Below are 11,249 nucleotides of genomic sequence, written 5' to 3' on the forward strand. Positions count from 1 at the left end.
AAGCAAAATATGCAAAAGAGTTGGAAACATGGGATGTTAGTAATTCGAAGATCCTTACTTGGATCAATAATTCTGTTTCTCAGTCAATAGGTGTGCAACTAGCAAAATATGATACTGCTAAGGAGGTGTGGGATCATTTGAAACGTTTGTATGCTCAATCTAATTTTGCAAAACGGTATCAGTTGGAGAGTGATATTAGAGCTCTCAAACAAAATAACATGACCATTCAGGAATTTTATTCAGCGATGAGTAGTCTGTGGGATCAGTTAGCTCTTATGGAATCAAATGATTTGAAATTTGTCAAAGCGTACACAGATCAAAGAGAAGAACAACGTTTGGTTCAATTTCTGATGGCACTTAGGGATGATTTTGAGGGTATTCGTGGGGGAATTCTGCATCGTAATCCTCTTCCTAGTGTTGATTCAGTTTTCAATGAATTATTGGCAGAAGAAACTAGACTCAAGTCCCACTCAAATTTGATTCCTAATAAAGGAGTTCTCTCCACACCTCCGTCTGTTTTTGTTGCTCCATTCCACAAAGGAAAATCTCAAGGTAGGGTTGGACTTGGTATTGATGAATGTGCCTTTTGCAAGGAGAAAGGTCATTGGAAAGCACAATGTCCCAGACTGTTGAAAGGAAATAGGAAAACTTCCAGGAGTCCATCATCCAATGTTGCTGCTGTTGCTCCTACTACCATTGGTTCTGGTTCTGATCATGTATACCCATCTGAGACTACCTCTCAAATATCTGATATTGCAGAGCAACTCCAAAAGCTTTTAACCACTCAGTCACGTGCCATGTCTGCCTCCTCTATTAAAGGTTTGAACTCTTCTTGTTTGTCAGGTATATCTCCTTCCACGTGGATTCTAGACTCTGGAGCATCACATCATATGTCATATGATGCTAAATCATTTTTGTCTGTGAATAATGCACCATCTATGTCAGTTATGACTGCTGATGGCACTCATATGCCATTAGCAGGCATTGGTTATGTCTCGACACCCAATTTTTCATTTTCTGACGTTTACTATATTCCTAATCTCACTTTGAGTCTTGCTTCTGTTAGTCAATTATGTGATTCAGGTTACTCAGTTATGTTTTCTTCCACTTCTTGTTGTGTGCAGGATCCTCATTCCGGGAGGCTGATTGGGACAGGCCGTAGACAAGGGGGACTTTATGTTTTGGATGAGTTGAGAGTCCCAGATACTGCAGCTTCAACCTCTAGCTCCACAACTGATTTATTATCCTCTTTTCATTTGAATTCTTCGTCTTCTAGTTTTTATTTATGGCATTCCCGTCTTGGACATGTCTCTGCTTCTAGATTAAAGTATTTGGCTTCTACTGGAGCTTTAGGAAAGTTACAAACCACTGATATTTCAGATTGTTTTGGGTGTAAACTTGCTAAATTTTCAGCATTACCATTTAGTAAAAGTATTTCCATTTCATATGCACCATTTGATTTAGTTCACTCTGATGTATGGGGTCCATCACCTGTTCTTACTAAGGGTGGATCTAGATATTACGTTTCGTTTATTGATGACTATACTCGTTATTGTTGGGTTTATCTTATGAAAAATCGTTTTGAATTTTTTGACATTTACTGTATGTTTCGTGCTATGGTTAAAACTCAACATAATGTTGTTATAAAGTGCTTCCGTTGTGATTTAGGTGGTGAATATACCTCTAATAAATTCTCTGAATTGCTTGCTTTTGATGGTACAATTCATCAAACATCTTGTACTGATACTCCTCAACAAAATGGAGTTGCTGAAAGGAAACACCGTCACATTATTGAGACCGCTCGTTCCCTTTTGTTGTCAGCTTCTGTTCCTAGTGAATTTTGGGGTGAAGCAGTTCTTACTGCTGTTCATGTCATTAATAGAATCCCATCGTCCATCACATCAGGTTTGTCTCCCTTTGAAAGATTGTATAACTCTATCCCTGATTATTCCTCTTTAAAAGTGTTTGGCTCTACTTGTTTTGTTCTTCGCCCACAAGTAGAACGTAGTAAGTTGTCTTCTCGTTCTGCTATATGTGTTTTTCTTGGTTATGGTGATGGTCAAAAGGGTTATCGCTGTTATGATCCTGATGCAAAGAAATTGTATGTTTCTCGTCATGTGGTTTTCCTTGAACACATTCCTTTTTACTCTCTTTCTTCTGATTCTCAAATTACTAGCGGTTCAAAACTCACCCATATTGATCCTTTTAGTTATAATGATAATGGTTCTAGTGATTGTAATCTTGAGAATTGCAGGACTGATACTACAGCTACTCCAGATATAGATTTCCCTCTTGTCCCCACGGCTGCCCAAGAACCTCCTGCAATTGTTGATCCTCCGCCTCCCCGTTATCCCTCTCGTGACCGTAAGTCTACTTAATTGCCTGATTTTGTCTATTCTACTTACTCAACTTCTTTTGCTTCTTTTCTAACCTCTATCCACAGTTTGTCTGAGCCTTCTTCCTATAAAGAGGTTATTCTTGACCCTCTTTGGCAGCAGGCTATGACAGAAAAACTTTCTGCTTTGCATAAAACAAATACTTGGGAATTAGTACCTCTTCCTCTTGGAAAACGTGCTATTGGGTCTCGCTGGATATACAAGATCAAAACTAAGTCTGATGGGTCAGTTGAGCGCTATAAAGCACGCCTTGTTGCTAAGGGATTCTCTCAATAATATGGTATGGATTATGAAGAAACTTTCGCTCCTGTTGCTAAGATGACTACTATTCGCACTCTTATAGCAGTTGCATCTGTTCGTCAATGGCATATTTCTCAAATGGATGTTAAAAATGCATTTCTAAATGGTGATCTTCAAGAGGAAGTTTATATGGTACCTCCACAAGGTGTTTCTCATAATCAAGGCGAAGTTTGTAAGTTGAAGAAAGCATTATATGGCCTTAAACAAGCTCCACGAGCTTGGTTTGAGAAGTTTACCACTGTGATTACATCTATTGGATTTCAATCTAGTAATCATGATTCTGCTTTGTTTGTCAAGACCACTTATCATGGTCGTATTTTACTCTCATTATATGTTGATGATATGATTATTACAGGGGATGATATAGATGGAATTAATGATTTGAAATTACAGTTAGCCAGAGAGTTTGAGATGAAGGACTTAGGCACTCTTAGATATTTTTTGGGCATTGAAGTTGCTTACTCTCCTAGAGGCTATCTTCTCTCTCAGTCCAAGTATATCGCCAACATTCTTGAACAAGCTCGCCTTTCTGATACTAGAGTAGCAGATAGCCCCCTTGAGTTGAATGTGAAATATGCTCCATCTGATGGTGTTTCTCTACCAGATCCCACCTTATATCGCACTTTGGTTGGCAGCCTGGTGTACCTTACGATTACTAGACCAGATATTGCTTATGCTGTTCATGTTGTTAGTCAGTTTGTTGTCTCTCCTACTACAGTGCATTGGGCAGCCGTCCTTCGCATATGTCGTTATCTTCGGGGAACCCAATTTCAGAGCCTTCTCTTTCCCTCATCGTCCTCATTGGAAATACGTGCTTATTCTGATGCTGATTGGGCTGGAGACCCCACAGATCGTAAATCTACCACAGGGTTTTGTATCTTTCTTGGAGACTCTCTTATTTCTTGGAAGAGTAAGAAACAAGACATTGTCTCTCGCTCTTCTACAGAAGCGGAGTATCGTGCTATGGCATCCACCACTACTGAAATAGTTTGGTTGCGTTGGTTACTTTCTGATATGGGTGTCATTCTTTCGGAACCAACTCCCATGTATTGTGATAACAAGAGTGCCACTCAAATTGCCCACAACTCAGTCTTTCATGAACGTACCAAACACATTGAAATTGATTGTCACTTCACTCGTCATCATCTTCAGCATAGGACAATCACTCTACCGTTTGTCTCATCCGCTTTACAGATTGCAGATTTGTTTACGAAGACGCATTCCATTAAACGTTTTCGTTTTTTGATTGGCAAACTCTCGATGCTTCCTACTAATGCATCTTGAGTTTGAGGGGAGATGTTAGATATTATTATTAATATTATTATTATTATTATTATATTGTTTTATTATATGTTTGTAAGGGTAGTTTGGTATTTCCCACGATACATTATTTATACTCTGGTGTAACCCTAATTCTCCAACTTTCATTCATTCTATTGAAACCCTTATTGAAAGTGTCTTTCTTCTCTATGTTTCTACCTATTCACTATTGTTAACACCTTGCACTCCCTACAAAACGATTGTGTCCACATCTATATCTAACACCTCAATTTGCATATATTTTGTATATATTTTTTTATTGAAATTTTTTTATTTATTATTTTATTAGGTTTGGATTTTTTTAAAGAGGTTGAATTAGAGATATTAGCAATGGAATTTATAGTAAATGTCACCTCTTTAGGAGATGATTTGTCAATAACATTGTTATCTTCTATCACAATACCTCCTTAAATATATTATTTAAAATTACATGAGTTGCTTTTAACCTTTACAAAATAGTTTAATAAGAGAATCACACTATCAGAGACAACAAAATAAAGCACAACTACGATTACAACAAGAATTTTCACTATGCCTTTTTCGATCTTTTGACACTACAACAAGAACTCCCACTAGAGAGTAGAAGAAAGATAGAAGACTATGTATTTGAATGGAAAATGAAATAAGAAAAAACCTCCTTTGTATAAATTTTTTTAGCTCAAAATAGAAATAACACATGACTATTTTAATGACTTAATCGATTAATTTTAGTTGTTAATCAGTTAAGAGCTTTTAAAGTGCGTCATCCCTTATCCAAAAAAGGAAACCCTTGAATGGTTAGATGATTTTGTCGATTAAAAGCTTTTCTAATCAATTAGGAACCCATTTACCTTGCTCTAATTGATTGGACCAAATCCTTAAATGATTAGTCAATGTAAAAACTTTCCCAATTTAATATAAATACTTCCAGAACAATTCTACACAAGTCTTGATAGGTTTTTAAGAAATTTTATGAAATCATAGAGGATTTTGAAAAACTTTTCAATGTGTGTGTGATAGTCTCAGTACTTCAATTGACCTTGGTCATGTTAACTGATCACTCTAAAAAAATGAAATCATAGGATCAGACAAACTTTCACATTTTTACATCTTCAAATCTTCAAGTTTCTTTGCTTCATACGACAATGACTTAGCATTTCAACTAGAAGTTGAATCTTCTAAGTGATGAGACTTGATATATTTTCTGATCAAATGTCATCATCAAAAACTTTATTTTACTAAATGAGTTGATTTCCAAAGGATTAATTATAAAATATATTTATCAATCATCCAATACATTTATTTCATATCAATAATAGGTGTTGAAAAAATTATATATTTTAAATTAATTATTTACATCATGAATAAGACACCAATTTGTTTCTTTTTATAGTAAAAGATCAAAACTTAAAAATGATATGAATAAAATAAGTAGTTTTAATGATTAAAAATAATTCTAATAACTTTTTAATTCATTTTTTTAAATAAAATAAAATGATTTGATTAAACTTATTTAATTTTAAATTTGTTTATTTTATAATACAAATTGAATTTTTGTAAAGTAAAAAATAAAAATGATAAAGCAGAAACTTTAGATACAATTTTTTAGGTGTTATTTTTATTATTTTTTAATAAAAATATAACAAGTGTATAACTTTCTCTTAGACCATCTCCAACGCATGTAACTTTTAGTTTCGTCCGCCAGCTGTCAAATTTTTTCCAAGCTTGCAGTCCGCCACATATGCAAGAGGTGAAGTGCAATTCAACGGTCCTTTGCATTAAAATATTATTAAAAATGTAAACCCAATATGAGCTTTAAAATGCCACGGTCCTTTGAATAAAATATTAATATACAAAGTAAAATTGTGGAACCCCAATATGAGTTCTTTAAAATTATACCATTAGAGTGAAAATTGGAGCGAGTTGCTTCAAGATGATGTGGTCTAATGGGTCCCACAAAGAACCAAATAATGGGTTGCACCATTTGAGATGCTCTTAGGCATATACAATTTTTTTCTTATTTTCACTCATTAAATCATATTTAAGTACACTTGTCATATTTCATTGGAAAATAGCAAGAATCACGCTTATAGAATTGTATCTAAATTTTCTCAAATGAAGAAAGCATTGCGACATAAACCTAACTAAATTTTTTAATAAAATATTTAATATTCTCTTATTTTATAATCATGTATAAAAATATATATTATATTTTTAAAAAACCATCTTTAAATATTTTTTTGTAACTAATATATTTAAAATGTAAACTAGAATATTAACTCAACTTACCAAATCAATATTATTGTATAAAAATCAAAACAACTAAACATGTCTTTAAAATAAATTCAAATATAGTGTATTAAAACATAAAAAAAAATATAATTTAGTTTAAAAAAAATCAATTAAATCAAATCAAACCTAAATAACTATGATTACATTAGCATTATTTATTATTTTTTTGATATAATAGAAATTTTATTAACTCTAAAAAATAAGTAGAGGTAAGGTGATCAAAATCAATCCAGCCACCCAATAGTAAATTAAAAATCCTACAACATCATGAGCTTGCTAATGTGTTTTCTAAGATGAAGCCTCATCCAAATTCTATAAACAAAACTACCAGTGATTATAGTACTAGCTGACTGCCTATTAATTTTTTTTACTAAAACAACACTTATTACGAAACTTCCACACCTGATATATTATTTTGGAAAATGCACACTTTAAAATATCAGCTGTCCACCCCTTACCCTTGCCCTGATCAATCATCCAAGTCTACTCTTCAGATCAACTGCCAGGTTTGTGGCTCACACGCATCCAATCTAGAACAAACTCTCAAATTTGTTTCAAAACTAAGCATGTAAACAACAAATGTTTTATCGATTCAATTTGCCTTAAAAAAATGCACAAATTGTTGTAAACAAGTCCAAACCTGTGAAGTCTATCTTTCGTTGCAAGCCTATTGTGACAAGCTAACCACATCACGAACAAGGCACGAGGCCTAGCCGCGTTTCCATACATGATATTCCTCCCAGTGACAATTTGGTTCTTCTCTTTTATCTCATTATACATCAAACCTATTTAAAATTTTTCCTTGTGTATAATTTGTCCCCAGCTCTGGTTGAGTTGAATACCATCCTTCTGGTTCATAATTGCCTTGAGGATCCAAGAGCATGAAACCCTCACAAGCACCTCCATTATGTCCGCCCCCTTTGTATAGTAAGCACGAATCCATCTAACCCATAGGCTATCCACTTTCTCGTTAAGATTCCACAGTAACTTCAAGAGACATGTTCTATTCCAATCCGTTAGGAATATAATATTCATACCCTTTTGCATTCCTCGATGTATAACATGCTTCCAGGCAATAGAGATTTTTCTCGAAATCTTGTTAGATCCAGATCCAAACCATTATTATTATTATTATTATTATTATTATTATTATTATTATTATTATTATTATTATTATTATTATTATTATTATTATTATTATTATTATTATTATTATTATTATTATTATTATTATATGACTATTTAGAGGTTCAAAATTAGAAACGAAAAGATCTAGTTTTTTTTAATTAATTAGTTTGTAAATAGAAAACGGAACCATCTAAAAATTAGAAATATTAAACACAGAATATTTTTTGAATAACACAATAATTTATTTATTTTATATATAAGATACGAAAAAATCTTTAAAACTATATGAATAAAATAAGTCGATTATAAATAATTCAAATTAATATTTTTTAAAATAAAAATAATTTAAATATATTATGATTTAAAAAAATTATCTTTAATTTTTTTAAACAATATATTTAAAAAATAAACTAGAATATTTACTCACCATACCAAATGAAATTATAAAAAAATACCAAATCAAATATTAGTATAAAAATGAAAACAAATATATGTATTTTTAAAATAAAATAAAATATAATTCATTTGAAAAACCAAATAAAATAAAATCAAAATAAATAGAAAATCAAGTCCACGTACCTAAATAATAGCGACAGCATTAGCATTAGTATAATTTTTTATTTAGATTTGAAATTAGAAATAGAAGGATCTAGTTATTCGATTTGTTATTTAATTTAGTTTAAATATAGAAAAACGAACAATCTAGAAATACATAAACCCTAACAAACACTCCTATATATTACACCCATTTCTCTTCTCATTCTTTCATAAATATTTTTAAGCTTCAAACTTTTCATATCTCTCTCTATTCCAAAATCCCTAACCCTTTTCTTTCATCGAAGAAAAGCAAATCGACAATGGCGGATCAAGAGACCTTTGCTTTCCAGGCTGAGATCAATCAACTTCTCAGTCTCATCATCAACACGTTCTACAGCAACAAGGAGATTTTCCTCCGTGAACTCATCAGTAATGCTTCTGATGTAAGTTTCTCTTTCACTCTGTTTTTTTGATCACGAATCGTTCACGTTGTTGCATGTTTAGTTTTGTTTGTGTATGATGATTTGATTCATGTTAGTTTTATTTATTCTCATTCTGTAATTTGATCCATGGATTGGTTTATTCTGTTCTTAGGGTTTCTGTTAATTGATTACATGATGATGATCTGTTAGGCTTGTTTTTGTTCTACTGTTTTTTACTTAATTGTGGTGATCGCAGTATGCAGTTACGTAATGCGGTTTTGATTTTGTATAAAGTAGTGTTTTTTCGTTGTTAATTCTTATATCAATTTCATAATTGAAATACCTAATTTGAATTTTTATTAGTCTAGTTATGTACTGTTTTATACTTATTATCCCAAATTGTGAACTAATTTGATACTCTGCAATTGTTTTTGTTTTGTTTTAATCCATATGCTGCTCTAATTAATATGAGCGACATTGCTTTATATTGGAATATTTGATATGATTAATTGATGGATTATGTTGTTGTGAGTGTTAGTTCTTAGGAATGATTGATGTGATTAATTGATGGATTTTGTTGTTGTGAGTGTTGTTTTGATTCTTATGTTTGAATGTTGTAATGTAGGCTTTAGATAAGATCCGATTTGAGGGCTTGACAGACAAGAGCAAGCTTGAATCTCAGCCAGAGTTGTTCATTCATATCATCCCTGACAAGACTAACAACACATTGACTATCATTGATAGTGGAGTTGGAATGACTAAAGCTGGTAAGATAATAGTCTGTGAAATTGATCCATGTTGCTTTGTGTGTGGAATGATAATTTGTCTTTTTCTCTAACACCTGTTTGTTCTGTGTTTCAGATTTGGTTAACAACCTAGGTACCATTGCAAGGTCAGGTACCAAGGAATTCATGGAGGCTTTGGCTGCTGGTGCTGATGTTAGCATGATTGGACAATTTGGTGTTGGTTTCTACTCTGCTTATCTTGTGGCTGAGAAGGTTATTGTTACCACCAAACACAATGATGATGAGCAATATGTGTGGGAGTCTCAAGCTGGTGGGTCATTCACTGTGACTAGGGATACAACTGGTGAACCTCTAGGCAGAGGAACTAAGATAACTCTTATCCTCAAGGAAGACCAGCTTGAGTATCTTGAGGAACGTCGTTTGAAGGACTTGATCAAGAAACATTCTGAGTTTATTAGCTATCCAATTTCTCTTTGGATTGAGAAGACTATTGAGAAGGAGATTTCTGATGACGAGGATGAGGAAGAGAAGAAGGAAGAGGAGAAGAAGGAGGAAGAGGGTAAAGTTGAGGAAGTAGATGAAGAGAAGGAAAAGGAGGAAAAGAAGAAGAAAAAGATTAAGGAGGTATCTCATGAGTGGTCTTTGGTGAACAAGCAGAAACCTATTTGGATGAGGAAGCCTGAAGAGATTACTAAGGATGAGTATGCTGCTTTTTACAAGAGTCTTACCAATGATTGGGAAGAGCATTTGGCTGTTAAGCATTTCTCTGTTGAGGGTCAGTTGGAATTTAAGGCTGTCCTCTTTGTACCCAAGAGGGCACCTTTTGATCTCTTTGACACAAAGAAGAAGCCCAACAACATTAAATTGTATGTCCGCCGAGTCTTTATCATGGACAACTGTGATGAGTTGATGCCTGAATACCTTAGCTTTGTCAAGGGTATTGTGGATTCTGAGGATCTTCCCCTTAACATTTCAAGAGAAACCCTTCAACAGAACAAGATCCTGAAGGTCATCAGGAAGAACCTTGTGAAGAAGTGCCTTGAGCTTTTCTTTGAAATTGCTGAGAACAAGGAGGACTACAATAAGTTCTACGAGGCCTTCTCTAAGAACTTGAAACTCGGTATCCACGAGGATTCTCAGAACAAGACTAAGCTAGCTGATTTGCTCAGGTATCACTCCACCAAGAGTGGTGATGAGATGACCAGCCTCAAGGACTATGTTACCAGGATGAAGGAAGGACAGAATGACATCTACTACATCACTGGTGAAAGCAAGAAAGCTGTTGAGAATTCTCCATTCCTTGAGAGGCTTAGGAAGAAGGGGTATGAAGTGATTTACATGGTTGACGCCATTGATGAATATGCTGTTGGTCAACTCAAGGAGTTTGAGGGAAAGAAGCTGGTTTCTGCAACCAAGGAAGGTTTGAAACTTGATGAGAGTGAAGATGAAAAGAAAAAGATGGAAGAACAGAAGGAGAAGTTTGACAATCTCTGCAAGGTTATCAAGGAAGTGTTGGGTGACAAAGTTGAGAAAGTAGTTGTTTCTGACCGAGTTGTGGACTCTCCCTGCTGTCTAGTGACTGGTGAATATGGTTGGACCGCCAACATGGAGAGGATCATGAAGGCACAAGCTTTGAGGGATAGCAGCATGGCTGGTTACATGTCAAGCAAGAAGACAATGGAAATCAATCCTGAGAATTCTATCATGGAGGAGCTTAGGAAACGTGCTGATGCTGACAGGAATGACAAATCTGTGAAGGATCTTGTTCTCTTGCTGTTTGAGACTGCGCTTCTAACATCTGGATTCAGCCTTGATGAGCCAAACACTTTTGGCAACAGGATTCACAGGATGCTCAAGCTTGGACTTAGCATTGATGATGATGCTGTTGAAGCTGATGCTGACATGCCACCATTGGAGGAAGCTGATGCCGATGCAGAGGGTAGCAAGATGGAAGAGGTCGATTAAGTCTGACGTAGTTGCTAGTTTAGAATTGTCTGGGGTCGATAAACTGTCTTTTATGATGTTTTTGTTTTTAGTATTATGATGTTTTTGTTTTAGTTTTTAAGTTTGGAATGTTAACAAATAACAATACTAGATGCAGTTTAATATCAATGGCTTATTTTTCATAA

At 34.1% G+C, this 11,249-nt stretch overlaps 2 protein-coding genes across 2 annotated transcripts; both read left to right on the forward strand.

Annotated features, from left to right (window-relative positions):
- Positions 1–2,678: 2,678 nt before the first annotated feature.
- LOC131619634 (uncharacterized mitochondrial protein AtMg00810-like) lies at positions 2,679–3,980 on the forward strand. Its single transcript, XM_058890710.1, has one exon. It carries the CDS (start codon positions 2,679–2,681, stop codon positions 3,978–3,980), a length of 1,302 nt encoding a protein of 433 aa, XP_058746693.1.
- A 4,173-nt stretch (positions 3,981–8,153) lies between these two features.
- On the forward strand, positions 8,154–11,249 carry LOC131615683 (heat shock cognate protein 80-like). Its single transcript, XM_058886832.1, has 3 exons — positions 8,154–8,395; positions 9,000–9,141; positions 9,236–11,249. Exons 1-3 carry the CDS (start codon positions 8,273–8,275, stop codon positions 11,083–11,085), a joined length of 2,115 nt encoding a protein of 704 aa, XP_058742815.1. The 5' UTR covers positions 8,154–8,272; the 3' UTR covers positions 11,086–11,249.

This window comes from Vicia villosa, linkage group LG7, assembly GCF_029867415.1.
Source record: "Vicia villosa cultivar HV-30 ecotype Madison, WI linkage group LG7, Vvil1.0, whole genome shotgun sequence".
Lineage (NCBI taxonomy): Eukaryota > Viridiplantae > Streptophyta > Magnoliopsida > Fabales > Fabaceae > Vicia > Vicia villosa.